The sequence below is a fragment of the Scyliorhinus torazame genome, chromosome 4 (assembly GCF_047496885.1).
Source record: "Scyliorhinus torazame isolate Kashiwa2021f chromosome 4, sScyTor2.1, whole genome shotgun sequence".
Classification (NCBI taxonomy): domain Eukaryota; kingdom Metazoa; phylum Chordata; class Chondrichthyes; order Carcharhiniformes; family Scyliorhinidae; genus Scyliorhinus; species Scyliorhinus torazame.
In genome coordinates, this window is record NC_092710.1 from 368,667,466 (window position 1) to 368,687,863 (window position 20,398).

At 53.1% G+C, this 20,398-nt stretch overlaps 1 protein-coding gene across 6 annotated transcripts in view; it reads right to left on the reverse strand.

The window, feature by feature from the left end:
- Positions 1-20,398, reverse strand: part of slc29a1b (solute carrier family 29 member 1b) — a 607,754-nt gene that overhangs the window by 228,249 nt on the left and 359,107 nt on the right. For all 6 annotated transcript variants that reach the window (XM_072500346.1, XM_072500344.1, XM_072500345.1 and 3 more), the window contains 4 exons: positions 12,775-12,856; positions 10,473-10,642; positions 9,658-9,797; positions 4,044-4,178 (listed from right to left, as the gene is read on the reverse strand). In XM_072500346.1, the coding sequence (XP_072356447.1) occupies positions 4,044-4,178; positions 9,658-9,797; positions 10,473-10,642; positions 12,775-12,856 (527 nt within the window). The remainder of the gene's footprint in view (positions 1-4,043; positions 4,179-9,657; positions 9,798-10,472; positions 10,643-12,774; positions 12,857-20,398) is intronic.

The window sequence follows — 20,398 nt, forward strand, 5'->3', positions numbered from 1 at the left end:
ACACTGTCCCCATCAAGCACTCCCAGGACAGGTACAGCACGGGGATAGATACAGAGTAAAGCTCCCTCTACACTGTCCCCATCAAACACTCGCAGGACAGGTACAGCACGGGGTTAGATACAGAGTAAAGCTCCCTCTACACTGTCCCCATCAAACATTCCCAGGACAGGTACAGCACGGGGTTAGATACAGAGTAAAGCTCCCACTACACTGTCCCCATCAAACACTCCCAGGACAGGTACAGCATGGGGTTAGATACAGAGTAAAGCTCCCTCTACACTGTCCCCATCAAACACTCCCAGGACAGGTACAGCACGGGGTTAGATACAGAGTAAAGCTCCCTCTACACTGTCCCCATCAAACACTCCCAGGACAGGTACAGCACGGGGTTAGATACAGAGTAAAGCTCCCTCTACACTGTCCCCATCAAACACTCCCAGGACAGGGACAGCACGGGGTTAGATACAGAGTAAAGCTCCGTCTACACTGTCGCCATCAAACACTCCCAGGACAGGTACAGCACTGGGTTAGATACAGAGTAAAGCTCCATCTACACTGTCCCCATCAAGCACTCCCAGGACAGGTACAGCACGGGGATAGATACAGAGTAAAGCTCCCTCTACACTGTCCCCATCAAACACTCGCAGGACAGGTACAGCACGGGGTTAGATACAGAGTAAAGCTCCCTCTACACTGTCCCCATCAAACATTCCCAGGACAGGTACAGCACGGGGTTAGATACAGAGTAAAGCTCCCACTACACTGTCCCCATCAAACACTCCCAGGACAGGTACAGCATGGGGTTAGATACAGAGTAAAGCTCCCTCTACACTGTCCCCATCAAACACTCCCAGGACAGGTACAGCACGGGGTTAGATACAGAGTAAAGCTCCCTCTACACTGTCCTCATCAAACACTCCCAGGACAGGGACAGCACGGGGTTAGATACAGAGTAAAGCTCCCTCTACACTGTCCCCATCAAACACTCCCAGGACAGGTACAGCACGGGGTTAGATACAGAGTAAAGCTCCCTCTACACTGTCCCCATCAAACACTCCGAGGACAGGTACAGCACGGGGTTAGATACAGAGTAAAGCTCCCTCTACACTGTCCCCATCAAACACTCCCAGGACAGGTACAGCACGGGGTTAGATACAGAGTAAAGCTCCCTCTACACTGTCCCCATCAAACACTCCCAGGACAGGTACAGCACGGGGTTAGATACAGAGTAAAGCTCCCTCTACACTGTCCCCATCAAACACTCCCAGGACAGGTACAGCATGGGGTTAGATACAGAGTAAAGCTCCCTCTACACTGTCCCCATCAAACACTCCCAGGACAGGTACAGCACGGGGTTAGATACAGAGTAAAGCTCCCTCTACACTGTCCCCATCAAACACTCCCAGGACAGGTACAGCATGGGGTTAGATACAGAGTAAAGCTCCCTCTACACTGTCCCCATCAAACACTCCCAGGACAGGTACAGCACGGTGTTAGATTCAGAGTAAAGCTCCCTCTACACTGTCTCCATCAAACACTCCCAGGACAGGTACAGCACGGGGTTAGATACAGAGTAAAGCTCCCTCTACACTGTCCCCATCAAACACTCCCAGGACAGGTACAGCACGGGGTTAGATACAGAGTAAAGCTCATTCTACACTGTCCCCATCAAACACTCCCAGGACAGGTACAGCATGGGGTTAGATACAGAGTAAAGCTCCCTCTACACTGACCCCATCAAACACTCCCAGGACAGGGACAGCACGGGGTTAGATACAGAGTAAAGCTCCCTCTACACTGTCCCCATCAAACACTCCCAGGACAGGGACAGCACGGGGTTAGATACAGAGTAAAGCTCCCTCTACACTGTCCCCATCAAACACTCCCAGGACAGGTACAGCACGGGGTTAGATACAGAGTAAAGCTCCCTCTACACTGTCCCCATCAAACACTCCCAGGACAGGTACAGCACAGGGTTAGATACAGAGTAAAGCTCCCTCTACACTGTCCCCATCAAACACTCCCAGGACAGGTACACCACAGGGTTAGATACAGAGTAAAGCTCCCTCTACACTGTCCCCATCAAACACTCCCAGGACAGGGACAGCACGGGGTTAGATACAGAGTAAAGCTCCCTCTACACTGTCCCCATCAAACACTCCCAGGACAGGTACAGCACGGGGTTAGATACAGAGTAAAGCTCCCTCTACACTGTCCCCATCAAACACTCCCAGGACAGGTACAGCACAGGGTTAGATACAGAGTAAAGCTCCCTCTACACTGTCCCCATCAAACACTCTCAGGACAGGTACAGCACGGGGTTAGATACAGAGTAAAGCTCCCTCTGCACTGTCCCCATCAAACACTCCCAGGACAGGTACAGCACGGGGTTAGATACAGAGTAAAGCTCCCCCACACTGTCCCCATCAAACACTCCCAGGACAGGTACAGCACGGGGTTAGATACAGAGTAAAGCTCCCTCTACACTGTCCTCATCAAACACTCCCAGGACAGGTACAGCACGGGGTTAGATACAGAGTAAAGCTCCCTCTACACTGTCCCCATCAAACACTCCCAGGACAGGTACAGCACGGGGTTAGATACAGAGTAAAGCTCCCCCACACTGTCCCCATCAAACACTCCCAGGACAGGTACAGCACGGGGTTAGATACAGAGTAAAGCTCCCTCTACACTGTCCCCATCAAACACTCCCAGGACTGGTACAGCACTGGGTTAGATACAGAGTAAAGCTCCCTCTACACTGTCCCCATCAAACACTCCCAGGACAGGTACAGCACTGGGTTAGATACAGAGTAAAGCTCCCTCGACACTGTCCCCATCAAACACTCCCAGGACAGGTACAGCACGGGGATTGTTACAGAGTAAAGCTCCCTCGACACTGTCCCCATCAAACACTCCCAGGACAGATACAGCATGGAGTTAGATACAGAGTAAAGCTCCCTCTACACTGTCCCCATCAAACACTCCCAGGACAGGTACAGCTCGGGGTTAGATACAGAGTAAAGCTCCCTCTACACTGTCCCCATCAAACACTCCCAGGACAGGTACAGCACTGGGTTAGATACAGAGTAAAGCTCCCTCTACACTGTCCCCATCAAACACTCCCAGGACAGGTACAGCACGGGGATTGTTACAGAGTAAAGCTCCCTCGACACTGTCCCCATCAAACACTCCCAGGACAGGTACAGCACGGGGATTGTTACAGAGTAAAGCTCCCTCGACACTGTCCCCATCAAACACTCCCAGGACAGGTACAGCACGGGGTTAGATACAGAGTAAAGCTCCCTCTACACTGTCCCCATCAAACACTCCCAGGACAGGTACAGCACGGGGTTAGATACAGAGTAAATCTCCCTCTACACTGTCACCATCAAACACTCCCAGGACAGGTACAGCACGGGGTTAGATACAGAGTAAAGCTCCCTCTACACTGTCCCCATCAAACACTCCCAGGACAGGTACAGCACGGGGATTGTTACAGAGTAAAGCTCCCTCTACACTGTCCCCATCAAACACTCCCAGGACAAGTCCTTCTCGCAATGGTTCAAAGCACTTTGGAGGATATTCTGCCCAGAGTTTGGGTGACCTTTGCCTTTTCTGCAGGGGTTTCCGCTTTGTGATTGGCTGGAAGGAGTGTTTTGAGAGGCTCTAACTCTCCACTCTTCACATTTAATTCCTTCCTTGTTTCTTTTGAAACATTTTTCCCGTACCAGCCTCCCCGAACAGGCACCGGAATGTGGCGACTAGGGGCTTTTCACAGTAACTTCATTTCAAGCCTACTTGTGACATTAAGCGGTTTTCATTTCATTCATTTATTGGGCACAGTGGTTCGATCTGTGTCTTCACCGTGGCAGGGACCCGGGTTCGATTCCCCGCTGGGTCACTGCCTGTGCGAAGTCTGCATGTTCTCCCCGTGCCTGCGTGGGTTGGTCAGGGCGTTGGGCGGGACAGACCAAGCAAGCAGGAGCCATCGAGCGTGTGACCTCCACCCACATGTCACTTCTTGCCACCGAGTGTCTTACTTGTGATAGCGCAGATCATCGCCAGTGCTGCGAAGGTCCCTGCCATCCCCTGCCCACTCATGATGGGGGTGGTGTAGGCAGCGGGCAGTAACCCTGCCAGCCCGAAGATGCTGCCCTGGAGAATCGCTCCGAAACCTGGCAGAGAAAGGGAGAGAGAGAGAAAAAAGATGTGAATCAACTCTGACCTTTCACCAGGCATGACTTCCTTGGCTCTTGTCTGTCCATCTAACCATAGGGGATTGCTACACAGCAACCCCTCCCTTTGGTAAAGTGTTCCCAGATCCCCGTGAAGAATTCCCGTACCAGCCTCCCCGAACAGGTGCCGGAATGTGGCGACGAGGGGCTTTTCACAGTAACTTCATTTGAAGCCTACTTGTGACAATAAGCGATTTTCATTTCATTTCATTTCAAGAAATCTATTTAATCCGATCTGTCTCCTCCCTCACAGGTTCAGCAGGTTGGACTCTGCTCATTGGAGTTGAGAAGAAGGTGAGGTGATCTTTAATGACGCGGGATTCCACGGGAACTTGTCAGTGTCGATGACATCAGAGGATGATGATTATGTCATCATTGGCTACAGCAATAGTGCCAGAGGACTGGAGGACAGCAAATGTGGTCCCTTTGTTCAAGAAGGGGAGTAGAGACAACCCCGGCAAATATTGACTGGAAAAGATATAGTTCGAGTACATTAGATGGGTCGTTTTTTGTACAATGTGTGCAGGAGGGTTTCCTGACACAATATGTTGACAGGCCAACAAGAGGAGAGGCCACATTGGATTTGGTTTTGGGTAATGAACCAGGCCAGGTGTTAGATTTGGAGGTAGGAGAGCACTTTGGGGACAGTGACAACAATTCGGTGACGTTTACGTTAGTGATGGAAAGGGATAAGTCTACCCCGCAGGGAAAGAGTTATAGCTGGGGGAAGGGAAATTATGATGCCATGAGACATGACTTGGGAGGGGTAGGTTGGAGAAGTAGGCTGCAAGTGTTGGGCACACTGGATATGTGGAGCTTGTTCAAGGAACATCTACTGCGTGTTCTTGATAAATACGTACCGGTCAGGCAGGGAGGAAGGCGTCGAGCGAGGGAACCGTGGTTTACCAAAGAAGTAGAATCTCTTGTTAAGAGGAAGAAGGAGGCCTATGTGAAGATGAGGTGTGAAGTTTCAGTTGGGGCGCTTGATAGTTACAAGGTAGCGAGGAAGGATCTAAAGAGAGAGCTAAGACGAGCAAGGAGGGGACATGAGAAGTATTTGGCAGGTAGGATCAAGGAAAACCCAAAAGCTTTCTATAGGTATGTCAGGAATGAAAGAATGACTAGGGTAAGAGTAGGGCCAGTCAAGGACAGGGATGGGAAGCTGTGTGTGGAGTCTGAAGAGATAGGCGAGATACTAAATGAATATTTTTCATCAGTATTCACTCAGGAAAAAGATAATGTTGTGGAGGAGAATGCTGAGACCCAGGCTATTAGAATAGATGGCATTGAGGTACGTAGGGAAGAGGTGTTGGCAATTCTGGACAGGCTGAAAATAGATAAGTCCCCGGGGCCTGATGGGATTTATCCTAGGATTCTCTGGGAAGCCAGGGAAGAGATTGCTGAGCCTTTGGCTTTGATTTTTATGTCACCATTGGCTACAGGAATAGTGCCAGAGGACTGGAGGACAGCAAATGTGGTCCCTTTGTTCAAGAAGGGGAGTAGAGACAACCCCGGCAACTATAGACCGGTGAGCCTCACGTCTGTTGTGGGTAAAGTCTTGGAGGGGATTATAAGAGACAAGGTTTATAATCATCTAGATAGGAATAATATGATTAGGGATAGTCAGCATGGCTTTGTGAAGGGTAGGTCATGCCTCACAAACCTTATTGAGTTCTTTGAGAAGGTGACTGAACAGGTAGACGAGGGTAGAGCAGTTGATGTGGTGTATATAGATTTCAGTAAAGCGTTTGATAAGGTTCCCCACGGTAGGCTATTGCAGAAAATACGGAGGCTGGGGATTGAGGGTGATTTAGAGATGTGGATCAGAAATTGGCTAGCTGAAAGAAGACAGAGGGTGGTGGTTGATGGGAACTGTTCAGAATGGAGTTCAGTTACAAGTGGCGTACCACAAGGATCTGTTCTGGGGCCGTTGCTGTTTGTCATTTTTATAAATGACCTAGAGGAGGGCGCAGAAGGGTGGGTGAGTAAATTTGCAGACGACACTAAAGTTGGTGTTGTTGTCGACAGTGCGGAAGGATGTAGCAGGGTACAGAGAGACATAGATAAGCTGCAGAGCTGGGCTGAGAGGTGGCAAATGGAGTTTAATGTAGAGAAGTGTGAGGTGATTCACTTTGGAAGGAATAACAGAAATGCGGAATATTTGGCTAATGGTAAAATTCTTGGAAGTGTGGATGAGCAGAGGGTTCTCGGTGTCCATGTACATAGATCCCTGAAAGTTGCCACCCAGGTTGATAGGGTGGTGAAGAAGGCCTATGGAGTGTTGGCCTTTATTGGTAGAGGGATTGAGTTCCGGAGTCATGAGGTCATGTTGCAGCTGTACAAAACTCTGGTACGGCCGCATTTGGAGTATTGCGTACAGTTCTGGTCACCTCATTATAGGAAGGACGTGGAAGCTTTGGAACGGGTGCAGAGGAGATTTACCAGGATGTTGCCTGGTATGGAGGGAAAATCTTATGAGGAAAGGCTGATGGACTTGAGGTTGTTTTCGTTAGAGAGAAGAAGGTTAAGAGGAGACTTAATAGAGGCATACAAAATGATCAGGGGGTTAGATAGGGTGGACAGTGAGAGCCTTTTCCCGCGGATGGTTGGCTAGCACGAGGGGACATAGCCTTAAACTGAGGGGTAATAGATATAGGACAGAGGTCAGAGGTAGGTTCTTTACGCAAAGAGTGGTGAGGCCGTGGAATGCCCTACCTGCAACAGTAGTGAACCCGCCAACATTGAGAGCATTTAAAAGTTTATTGGATAAGCATATGGATGATAATGGCATAGTGTAGGTTAGATGGCTTTTGTTTTTTTGACTTCCCATGTCGGTGCAACATCGTGGGCCGAAGGGCCTGTACTGCGCTGCATCGTTCTATGTTCTATGTTCTATGTTACCTCTCGCGCGGAATCTCCAACTAGGGCACACAGGTTCGAAACAAAGGGGTCCCCGTTTAAGATGGAGGTGAGGAGTGGATCGTTATCTTTGGAATTCTGTCTCCCAGTGAGGCGGGGGGTCACTGAACAGATCCAGAGTTGGTTGAATGTTTGACTGAGAAACGGGTCAAGGGTTACGAGACACAGGTCACGGCAGATCGGTTGTGACCTTTCATCACCTTTTTATCTTCGTGTCCCGATTGAAACTTTTACAACCAGTTTTTATGTTCCCTGAAGCTTCCCTCATACTCTATTTTCCCCTTCTTAATAAATCCCTTGGTTCTTCTTTGCTGAATTCTAAACCTGTTGTTTGTCTTGGCCAATATGTCTGCTTCTTCCTTGAATCTAATACTATCCCTAATTTCTTTTAAGTAACATTCCCCAATCGACCATAGTCAACTCCCACCTCATGTCATTGTAGTTTCCTTTGTTAAGATTCAAGACCCCAGTCTCAGAATCAACTGCCTCACTCTCCATCCTGATGAAAAATTCTACCATATTATGGTCACTCATCCCCAAGGGGACTCGCACAACTAGATTGCCAATTATTCCGTTCTCATTCCACAATACTCAGTCTAGGATGGCCTGCTCTTTATTTGGTTCCTCAAAGTATTGGTCCAGAAAACCATCCTGTACACACTCCAGGAATTCCTCCGCGACGGCATTGCGGTTAATTTGATTTGGCCAATCTATGTGAAGATTAAAATCACCCATAATTACAGTTGTTCCTTTGTCGCATGTGGCTCTCATTTCCTATTTAATGCTATTTCTAACCTCACCACTGCAGTCTGGGGTCTGTCCACGACGCCCTTTGTCACTCGCTGTTTTTCAGCTCCACCCACACAGATTCCACATTGTCGGAGCTAATATCCTCCCTCACTATAAGACCATGAGACCTAGGAGTGGAAGTAAGGCCATTCGGCCCATCGAGTCCACTCCACCATTCAATCACGGCTGATTTCAACTCCATTTACCCGCTCTCTCTCCATAGCCCTTAATTCCTCGAGAAATCAAGAATTTATCAACTTCTGTCTTAAAGACACTCAACGTCCCGGCCTCCACCGCCCTCTGTGGCAATGAATTCCACAGACCCACCACTCTCTGGCTGAAGAAATTTCTCCTCATCTCTGTTCTAAAGTGACTCCCTTTTATTCTCAGGCTGTGCCCCCGGGTCCTAGTCTCCCCTGCTAATGGAAACAACTTCCCTACGTCCACCCTATCTAAGCCATTCATTATCTTGTAAGTTTCTATTAGATCTCCCCTCAACCTCCTAAACTCCAATGAATATAATCCCAGGATCCTCAGACGTTCATCGTATGTTAGGCCTACCATTCCTGGGATCATCCGTGTGAATCTCCGCTGGACCCGCTCCAGTGCCAGTATGTCCTTCCTGAGGTGTGGGGCCCAAAATTGCTCACAGTATTCTAAATGGGGCCTAACTAATGCTTTATAAAGCTTCAGAAGTACATCCCTGCTTTTATATTCCAAGCCTCTTGAGATAAATGACAACATTGCATTTGCTATTGTGTTAATCGCCTCTTTAACCAGCAACGCAATCCCACCACCTTTTCCTTTTTGTCAGTAATTTCTAAATACTGAATATCCCCGGGACATTCAGTTCCCATCCTTAGTCACCCTGCAGCCATGTCTCCGTAATCCCATCGACACCAAGCCCTTTCACGGTCTCCTTGTGCAATTAGTTCATCCACTTTATGGAATGCCCCGTGCGTCAAGGCACGCCTTTCAGCTTGTCTTTTTAACATTACTAGTCCCGTTACCAATATTATTCACTGTGGCCCTGTTTGAATCTGGCTCGTGGTTTATCTGCCCATCACTTTTCTTAGTCCCCTTTCTGCCTTTTGTTTCTGTCCTTACTTCCTCCTCCTCGGGCTCCTTGCATAGGTTCCCATCCCCCTGCCATTTTAGTTTAAACCCTCCCTAACCGCTCTAGCAAATACCAACCCCCCCCCCACACACACACACACACACACACATCAGTCCCAGTCCTGCCCAGGTGTAACCCGTCCAGTTTGTACAGGTCCCACCTCCCCCAGAACCAGTCCCAATGCCCCAGGAATCTGAACCCCTCCCCCTGACACCATCTCTCCAGCCACAGATTTATCCGATATATCCTGCTATTTCGACTCTGACTAGCACGTGGTACTGGGAGTAATCCTGAGATCACTGCCTTTGAGGTCCGATTTCTCAACTTGCTTCCTAACTCCCTACATTCTGCTTTGAAGCTCACATTCCAGGCCCTCATCCCTGTTTGTACCTATGACGCTGGTACCGATGTGCACCACGGCCACTGACTGTTCCCCCGCCCCCTCCAGAATGTCCTGTACCCGCTCCGAGACACCCTTGACCCTAGCACCAGGGAGGCAACACACTCTGCTGGATTCCCGTTTGCTGCCACAGAAACGCCTGTCTATTCCCCTTCCAGTTGAATCCCCGATCACTATTGCACTGTCACACTTACTGTTGATGAGGACAATTGTTAACATGGTGATGCTGAAGAAGGCGATGGGCTCCAGAGAGACTTTCACCAGGATGGACGTGAGCAGGAAGAGAAGGAAGATTGCACAGAGGCACCCACTGATCCGGACTTGCTCTGGAATCCTGGTATCATGGAGAGAGGAGAGTGTTACTACACAATTCACACCCAGTCAACTCCACCTCATCTGTGCAGCCACCACTCCAACCCCCAATGCCATGTGGAGTGCCAGAGACCACCCCCGTCCCATTGTCCCAACCAATCCTCACCCCCCTCATAACATCCATGTGGTACCCTCAATAACGACGCTTAGAGTGTAAACAGTAAAGAAGGCTTTAATAAACTAAGAACTATGTTAGAGCTGAGACGTGTGCTGACTGCTGCACTGCCCACAAGGTGGCCCCTTATATACGGCTCCCAGATGGGCGGAGCCGGAGGCGGAGTTCCCAGGGTTCCAAGCCTGGTCTTAAAGGGGACATCACCTGACATGATGACAAGTGTTCCAGTAACCGTTCATCACAATCCCTTCATCTGATATTCATTCCATCTTCATGGCGGCCATTTCCGGCTTCCTACCACTCAAACCCTTATCCACAAAGTGACTGATTGGGCTGCAGATCCTGTTGACGTGCCAAACCTGATGTCATCCTAGCCCCACCCCTATCTCTCTCTCCGCGGGCTCCCCCAGCCTTACCACCCACCAATATATCTGCGTGAACATTCCTGATTTTAATCCCATCCCCGTGTCACCTCAGTGACGTCATTGCCGACAACAGGAGTCCATTGGGCGGGAAACTCACCGTTCCAGTAGGATGGAGTTCAGGCAGCTGAACACCAGCATTGGCAACATCGCACACAGTGTCATCACATTGCCAAACTTCCCCTGCAGATAGTTTTCCGAAATTCCCGTTTCATTCACTCCGAATGTTCCATTGAGCAGAGGAAGGTCTTCTAACTGGTACTTAAAATACTAAGAGAGGGAAGAGTGCCGGTTATTGTGGACGGTGATGCAGGAGGGTCAGAGGGAGGGTCAGAGGGAGGGTCAGAGGGAGGGTCAGAGGGAGGGTCAGGGGAGGGTCAGAGGGAGGGTCAGGGGAGGGTCAGGGGGAGGGTCAGAGGGAGGGTCAGAGGGAGGGTCAGGGGAGGGTCAGGGGGAGGGTCAGGGGGAGGGTCAGGGGGAGGGTCAGAGGGAGGGTCAGAGGGAGGGTCAGGGGGAGGGTCAGGGGGAGGGTCAGGGGGAGGGTCAGAGGGAGGGTCAGAGGGAGGGTCAGGGGAGAGTCAGGGGGAGGGTCAGAGGGAGGGTCAGAGGGAGGGTCAGGGGGAGGGTCAGGGGAGAGTCAGGGGGAGGGTCAGAGGGAGGGTCAGAGGGAGGGTCAGGGGAGGGTCAGAGGGTGGGTCAGGGGGAGGGTCAGGGGGAGGGTCAGGGGGAGGGTCTGAGGGAGGGTCCGGGGGAGGGTCAGGGGGAGGGTCAGGGGGAGAGTCAGGGGGACGGTCAGAAAGGGAGGGTCAGGGGGAGGGTCCGAGGGAGGGTCCGGGGGAGGGTCAGGGGGAGGGTCAGAGGGAGGGTCCGGGGGAGGGTCAGAAAGGGAGGGTCAGGGGGAGGGTCAGGGGGAGGGTCTGAGGGAGGGTCCGGGGGAGGGTCAGGGGGAGGGTCAGGGGGAGAGTCAGGGGGACGGTCAGAAAGGGAGGGTCAGGGGGAGGGTCCGAGGGAGGGTCCGGGGGAGGGTCAGGGGGAGGGTCAGAGGGAGGGTCAGAGGGAGGGTCAGGGGAGGGTCAGGGGGAGGGTCAGGGGGAGGGTCAGGGGGAGGGTCGGGGGAGGGTCAGGGGGAGGGTCAGAGGGAGGGTCCGGGGGAGGGTCAGAAAGGGAGGGTCAGGGGGAGGGTCAGGGGGAGGGTCAGGGGGAGGGTCAGAGGGAGGGTCCGGGGGAGGGTCAGAAAGGGAGGGTCAGGGGGAGGGTCCGAGGGAGGGTCCGGGGGAGGGTCAGAGGGAGGGTCCGGGGGAGGGTCAGGGGGAGGGTCAGGGGGAGGGTCAGGGGGAGGGTCAGAGGGAGGGTCAGGGGGAGGGTCCGGGGGAGGGCCAGGGGGAGGGTCAGAAAGGGAGGGTCAGGGGGAGGATCGGGGGAGGGTCAGGGGGAGGGTCAGAAAGGGAGGGTCAGAGGGAGGGTCAGGGGGAGGGTCAGGGGGAGGGTCAGGGGGAGGGTCAGAAAGGGAGGGTCAGGGGGAGGGTCAGGGGGAGGGTCAGAGGGAGGGTCAGGGGGAGGGTCAGAGGGAGGGTCAGAAAGGGAGGGTCAGAGGGAGGGTCAGGGGGAGGATCAGGGGGAGGGTCAGGGGGAGGGTCAGAAAGGGAGGGTCAGAGGGAGGGTCAGAGGGAGGGTCAGGGGGAGGGTCAGGGGGAGGGTCAGAGGGAGGGTCAGGGGGATGGTCAGGGGGAGGGTCAGGGGGAGGGTCAGGGGGAGGGTCAGAGGGAGGGTCAGGGGGAGGGTCAGAGGGAGGGTCAGGGGGAGGGTCAGAGGGAGGGTCAGAGGGAGGGTCAGGGGGAGGGTCAGAGGGAGGGTCAGAGTGAGGCTAGGATTAGCGTGAGGCATGATGCTCTGAGATTCATACCCCAATGGCTAGGGTTAGGGTCAGGGTCAGGGTTAGGGTTAGGGTCAGGGTCAGGGTTAGGATAAGAGTAAGGGTTAGGGTCAGGGTCAGGGATGATGCTCTGAGATTCATACCCCAATGGCTAGGGTTAGGGTTAGGGTCAGTGTCAGGGTAAGGATTAGGGTTAGGGTCAGGGTCAGGGTTAGGGTTAGGGTTAGGGTATGGGTTAGGGTAAAGATTAGGGTCAGGGTCAGGGATGATGCTCTGAGATTCATACCCCAATGGCTAGGGTTAGTGTTAGGGTCAGGGTTAGGATCAGGGTCAGGGTCAAGGTCAGGGATGATGCTCTGAGATTCATACCCCAATGGCTAGGGTTAGTGTTAGGGTCAGGGTCAGGGTCAAGGTCAGGGATGATGCTCTGAGATTCATACCCCAATGGCTAGGGTTAGTGTTAGGGTCAGGGTTAGGGTCAGGGTCAGGGTCAGGGTCAAGGTCAGGGATGATGCTCTGAGATTCATACCCCAATGGCTGTCATGAAGAAGTTCCAGGGTAAGAGTGTTCCGAGACCCAGGATTAGGAATATTATCCACACGCCCTTGAATCTGTTTCAGGGAGAAACACTAGTTAACAGCTGAGATTTCACTGGCCTGACGTAATCTGCTCATCTTCGAACAACACCTCCCCAGCTAGGGAGGGAGAGAGAGTTAGGGAAGGAGGGAGACAGAGAAAGAGACATAGGGAGGGAGCAAGAGAGAGAGATAGAGAGGGAGCGAGAGAGAGAGATAGGGAGGGAGGGAGAGAGAGAGATAGGGAGGGAGGGAGGGAGCCAGAGAGAGAGATAGGGAGGGAGCTAGAGAATGAGATAGGGAGGGACGGAGAGAGAGAGATAGGGAGGGAGGGAGACAGAGAAAGAGACATAGGGAGGGAGCAAGAGAGAGAGATAGGGAGGGAGGGAGAGAGAGAGATAGGGAGGGAGGGAGCCAGAGAGAGAGATAGGGAGGGAGCTAGAGAATGAGATAGGGAGGGAGGGAGGGAGACAGAGAGAGAGATAGGGAGGGAGCGAGAGAATGAGATAGGGAGGGAGGGAGGGAGACAGAGAGAGAGAGAGAGAGGGAGTGAGCGAGAGAGGGAGAGAGAGAGATAGGGAGGGAGGGAGAGGGAGAGAGAGAGATAGGGAGGGAGGGAGACAGAGAGAGAAAGACAGTGAGAGACATTGAGAGAGAGAGAGAGAGACAGACAGAACCATCCAACTCTTTCACAGAACTCCTGTTATGATAAATGTTCTTCAAATCTGCACACTCACCCCCAGAACACTGTGTCCCCGCTGTTTTTTAAATATATTTTTATTATTTCCCCCCCGTTTTTTATAACAATAAATGCAACAAATAACAGAAGAATTGGTGCAAAAGGGGGCCAGACAGAACAAGAGTTACTGCAGGAATAAATACAAGCAAAACGGTTCAGATTAGGTTCAGGACCAGTTCAGGATGCAGTCCCTTGCTTAAATATTGGCTCAATTCAACAACAAGATTGTACAGGAAGTGGGGTAAGAAGCTTAAATCATACTAATACCGAAGGATAACACACCCCAAACACACCCGTGGGGCAACGCAGTAGCACGGTGGTTAGCACAATTGCTTCACAGCTCCAGGGTCCCAGGTTCGATTCCGGCTTGGGTCACTGTCTGTGCGGAGTCTGCACATCCTCCCCGTGTGTGCGTGGGTTTCCTCCGGGTGCTCCGGTTTCCTCCCACAGTCCAAAGATGTGCAGGTTAAGTGGATTGGCCGTGATAAATTGCCCTTAGTGTCCAAAATTGTCCTTAGTGTTGGGTGGGGTTACTGGGTTACGGGGATAAGGTGGAGGTGTGGACCTTGGGCAGGGTGCTCTTTCCAGGGGCCGGTGCAGACTCGATGGGCCGAATGGCCTCCTTCTGCACTGTAAATTCTATGATAATCTATTCCGATTCAGACTAACAACTTGGAAGGGATTAAATTGAATTGAACTAGAAGAAATTTAACCATGGCAGGTGACCAAGGCAGACCTGTGAGTTTAAGGAGTTCCACACTTGATGAGATGTGACGGATTTAGAACAGAACACAGATCTCAACCATTCCATGGGGATGCGTTCCATAATTAGCCCATCGCAGTTTTAGTGGAAGGATCTTTGTCACTGGGGGAGCAAAGGATTTTTTTCCGAGCAGCAAATATTACATAGCCTTTTTTCTATTGTATAGATCCAGAATCAGAAATACAGGATTCAACTCTAAGGCTCTCTCAAAAATCCTCTCCAATTCCCTGACCACACCTGACCAATGTGATTGAATCTTGACACAGGCCCTATAATCGCCCTCGACTATCACCCTCGACTACCTGCTAGTTTAGGCACATAGAGATATGGCAGAATCAAGTCTGTGTCGAAGACTCGCTGCAATATTAGTACGGTGTCGGGTCGCCTACAATTTATTGTGAACTGAGATTTTACCGGCATAATCTCATATGTTACCCATGTTTCCTCATCAATCTTGATAGGCTCCTGCATGGGGACCTCCCTCCGGGCCCTCGCCTCGGCGGCACTCCCATCCCTACCCAAAAAGCACTCCAGCAGCCCGGTGGTGATGGCCACCCTCCAGTCCTGGAACTACGGCAGCAATTTGGCCTGACCAGAATGTCGGGTAAAACTCCCATCTGCAATAACCATAGGTTCACACCAGCGCTGACTGACACCACCTTCAAAAGGTGGGGGCAGGACGGGGACACACTGACAGTCAGGGACCGACACGGACGGCAGGGTCGCAACACTGGGCGAACTGACTGAGAAATTCCAGCTAGCCAGGGGGAACGAGCTAAGGTACCGGCAACTCAAAAACTTCCTACGAAAGGAGACAAGGACTTACCCACAACCACCACGACAGACATTACTGGAAGAGTTACTGGACGCAAGCATACTAGAGAGAGGAAACTGTCGCGACATGTATGACCGACTGGTAGAAGGGGCCGACACCGTACTGGACACAACAAGAGTGAAATGGGAGGAGGACCTGGGGATTGAGATAGGGTGGGGACTCGGGAGCGATGCACTGCACAGGGTCAGCTCCACATCCATGTGCGCAAGGCTCAGCCTGACGCAACTAAAAGTGGTACATAGAACCCACTTAACAAGAACCCGTATGAGTAGGTTCTTCCTGGGGGTGGAGGATAGATTTGAACGGTGCCAAGGAGGCCCGGCCAACCAGGCCCACATGTTCTGGTCTTGCCCCAGACTTGCGAGGTACTGGACAGCCTTCTTCGAGGCAATGTCCAAAGTGGTGGGGATGAGGGTGGAGCCCTGCCCGAAAGTGGCGGTCTTGGGGGTATCAGACCAGCCAGATTTATTCCTGGGGAGGGCGGAAGCCCTTGCCTTTGCCTCCCTGATCGCCCGCCGTAGAATCCTGTTCAACTGGAGGTCCACCCAAAGCTGCAGACTGGCTGTCCGACCTCTCGGAATCTCTCCAAATGGAGAAAATCTAATTTGCCATCCGAGGGTCGGACGACGGATTCCACAGAACGTGGGAGCCATTCAGCCAATTGTTCCGGGACCTGTTTGTGGCCAACGAACAAGCAGAAGAATAGCCAGGTAGCCAAGAACCAGGGGAAAGTAGTCAAGGCGGGGTAGGGAGAGATAGACCGGGAGAGGGGGGGAGGGCAGCTAAATCTAAGAGGAAAGAAAGGTGAACCACAGGAGGGGGGGAAGGGGCCAGAAGGGGGGGGGGGGGGAAGAGGGAGGAGACAGGGAACAATGGAAGGGAACCAGTGAGGTGGGAGTGCAAGGGAATGACAGCCGGAAGGAGGGCACGGGAAACAATCACAAACTTGGCATCTACAGGAACAGAGAACAAGGAACGTCTGGGTGAAAGACGGGACGAACGGCGGAAGCGGAGGTGAACGCGAGGCGACAACGGCAGCGGAAACCCGCCCGGGAGAAGCAAGCGACAACACTAGACCCTTTCCCCAGCCAGCCAGCAAGCTGGTGCAATCCCTGCGGTCCAATCTGCATCCATTCTAACCACTCACCAATCTTTACCCTTCTCCACCACTTTACTCATTTCCCTCCGAATCGAGAGAATTCCCACAGTGCGGAAGGAGGCCATTCGGCCCCTTGATATTGCACAAGCCCCTCCACACATTTAGCGCGGCCAATCCACCGAACCCGCACATCTTTGGACTTGTGGGAGGAAACCGGAGCACCCGGAGGAAACCCTCGCACACACGGGGAGGACGTGCAGACTCCGCACAGACAGTCAGCCAAGGGTGGAATTGAACCTGGGGCCCTGGTGCTGTGAGGCAGCAGTGCTAACCACTGTGCCATCGTGCAGCTCAAACCCTTTAACCCATTGACCGCCTCAACCCGCTTCCTGCACATCCCTCTCTCTCTCTTTAACCCAGATAGCAGATTACTATGTATAGTTAATGCCCACGGGATTATGGGTAGTGCCTTGAGATGGATAGAAAGCTGGTCAGCAGACAGGAAGCAAAAAGTTGGAACGAGTGGGTCTTTTCCCAATTGGCAGACAGTGAATAGTGGGGTACCGCAGGGATCTGTGCTCAGACCCCAACTGTTCACATTGTATATTGATGATTTGGTCGAGGGAACTAGATGCAGGGGCCAGGATTCTCCGAAATCCCGGCCAAGTGTTGATGCCGGCGTGAACACCGGTGTACGACAGCACCAACGGGCCTCCTGGCCCAGCGATTCAGCGGTCTTCAGGGGGCTAGCACGGCGCGGGAATGCTGCCTTGCACGGAGTCGGATCCCTCACCCCCTCCATCAGGCCGTCCACCGTGGCCGTGGGCCCGAGCTCCTGCCGGGTGGTACCAGGTTGGAGCCACGCCGGTGGGATTTCTGCGGGACACGGCGGGAGTTCGGCCGCTCGCCCGCGGAGAATCGCCGTGGGGGCCACCGGCGCCGCGGCAGCCGCGCGGGTGCGACTGGCGCCGATTCTCCGGTCGCCCGAGAATCCCGCGGGAATTTCCCGCGTCCCCGGCAATTCTCCGACCTGGCATGGGCTCGGAGAATCCCACCCATGATCTCCAAATTTGTAGATGACACAAAGTTGGGTGGGAGGGTGAGCTGTGAGGAGGATACAGAGATGCTTTAGTGGGATTTGGACAGGCTGAGTGAGTGGCCACATGCACGGCCGATGCAGTATAATGTGGATAAATGTGAGGTTGTCCGCTTTGGGAGCAAAAATAGGAAGGCAGACTATTATTTGAGTGGGTGTAAATTGAGAGAGGCGGACACTCAGCGAGACCTTGCTGTCCTCGTGCATCAGTCGCTGAAAGTAAGCGCGCAGGTACAGCAGGCAGTAAAGAAGGCAAATGGTATGTTAGCGTGGCAGCACGGTGGCACAGTGTGTTTAGCCCTGCTGCCTCACGGCGCCGAGGTCCCAGGTTCGATCCCGGCTCTGGGTCACTGTCCGTGTGGAGTTTGCACATTCTCCCCGTGTCTGTGTGGGTTTCACCCCCACAACACAAAGATGTGCAGGGTAGGTGGATTGGCCACGCTGAATTGTATGGTATGTTGGGTTTTTGCGGATTGGAGTCTAGGAATAGAGATGTTTCACTGCAATTGTATCGGGCATTGGTGAGGCCACACCTGGAGTATTGTGCCCAGTTTTGGTGTCCTGATCTGAGGAAGGATGTTCTTGCTATGGAGGGAGAGCAGTGAAGGTTAACCAGGCTGATTCCTGGGATGGCGGGACTGTCATATGAGGAGAGACTGAGTCGGTTAGGATTATATTCATTGGAGTTTAGAGAATGAGGGAGTCTCATAGAAACTTACACAATTCTACCCGGATTAGACAGATTCAGAAAGAACGTTCCCGATGGTGGGGGAGTCCAGAACTAGGGGTCATAGTTTGAGGATAAGGGGTAAACCTTTTAGGACTGAGGTGAGGAGACATTTCTTCACCCAGAGAGCGGTGAATCTGTGGAAGTCACTCCCACAGAAAGTAGTTGAGGCCAAAACGTTGTGTAATTTGAAGAAGGAATTAGATTTGCTCTCGGGGCGAAAGGGATCGAGGGAGATGGGGGAAGGTGGGATCAGGGTATTAAACTTAATGATCAGCCATGATCACAATGATTAGCGGAGCAGGCTCGAAGGCCCGAATGGCCTCCTCCTGCTTCTATGTTCCATGTTTCTTTGTTACCCCTCCCCCACCTCCCCTCCCAACCTCCGCTCACATTACCCCATTTACCCCTCCCCGTTCCCCTCCCAACCCCCCCTCACATTACCCCATTTACCCCTCCCAACCCCCCCTCACATTACCCCATTTACCCCTCCCCGTTCCCCTCCCAACCCCCCCTCACATTACCCCATTTACCCCTCCCAACCCCCCTCACATTACCCCATTTACCCCTCCCCGTTCCCCTCCCAACCCCCCCTCACATTACCTCATTACCCCTCCCAACCCCCTCACATTACCACACTAACCCCACCCCCACTCCTTCCCAAGCCACCTCACATTACCCCATTTACCCCTCCCCCACTCGCCTCCTATCCCCCTCACATTACCCCATTTGCCCGTCCCCACTCCCCTCCAAACCCCGCTCACATTACCCCATTTACCCCTCCCCACTCCCCTCCCAACCCCCTCACATTACCCCCATTAACCCCACTTCCAACCAACCCCCCCACATTAACCCAATACCCCCCCACTCCCCTCCCAACCCCCCCCTCACATTACCCCATTACCCCTCCCCACTCCCCTTCCAACCCCCCTCACATTACCCCATTACCCCTCCCCACTCCCCTCCCAACCCCCCTCACATTACCCCATTACCCCCTCCCACTCCCCTTCCAACCCCCCTCACATACCCCATTACCCCTCCCCACTCCCCTCCCAACCTCCCCTCACATTACCACACTTACCCCACCCCCCACTCCCCTCCCAACCCCCCCTCACATTACCCCATTTGCCCCTCCCCACTCCCCTCCCAACTCCCCTCACCTTACCCCATTTACCCCTCCACTCCCCTCCCAACCCCCCTCACATTAACCCAATTACCCCCTCCCCACTCCCCTCCCAACCCCCCTCACATTAACCCATTTACCCCTCCCAACTCCCCTCCCAACCCCCCTCACATTACCCCATTTACCCCTCCCACACTCCCTCCCTCACATAACCCCATTTACCCCTCCCCACTCCCCTCCCAACCCCCCTCACATTAACCCAATTACCCCTCCCCACGCCCCTCCCAACCCCCTCACATTAACCCATTTACCCCTCCCCACTCCCCTCCCAACCCCCATTACCCCATTTACCCCTCCCCAACTCCCCTCCCAACCCCCCCACAATAACCCAATTACCCTACCCACTCCCCTCCCAATCCCCCCACAATAACCCAATTACCCCTACCCACTCAGCTCCCAACCTCCTCACATTACCCCATTTACCCCTCCCCCACTCCCTTCCAACACCCCCACATTTACCCAATTACCCCAACCCCCCTCACATTACGCCATTTACCCCCATTCCCCTCCCAACCCCCTTACATTAACCCATTTTCCCCTCCCCCACTCCCCTCCCAACTCCCCTCACATTACCCCATTTACTCCTCCCCACTCCCCTCCCAAACCCCCCACTTAACACAATTACCCCTCCCACATTCCCCTCCCAACCCCCCTCACATTAATCCATTTACCACTCCCCCACGCCCTTCCCAACACACCACACATTACCCCAATTACCCCAGCCCCACTCACATTAACCCATTTACCCCCCACTCCCCTCCCAACCCCCCTCACATTAATCAATTTACTCCTCCCACTCCTCTCCCAATCCCCCTCACATTAACCCACTTACCCCTCCCCACATTACCCCATTTATCCCTCCCCCACTCCCCTCCCAACCCCCCCCTCACATTACTCCAGTTACCCCCACTCCCCTCCCAAGCCCCCCACTTAACCCAATTACCCCTCCCAACCCCCCCTCACATTACTACATTTACCCCCACTCCCCTCCGAACCCCCCTCACATTACCCCATTTACCCCCACTCCCCTCCCAAGCCCCCCACTTAACCCAATTACCCCTCCCAACCCCCCCTCACATTACTCCATTTACCCCCACTCCCCTCCGAACCCCTCTCACATTAACCCATTTACCCCC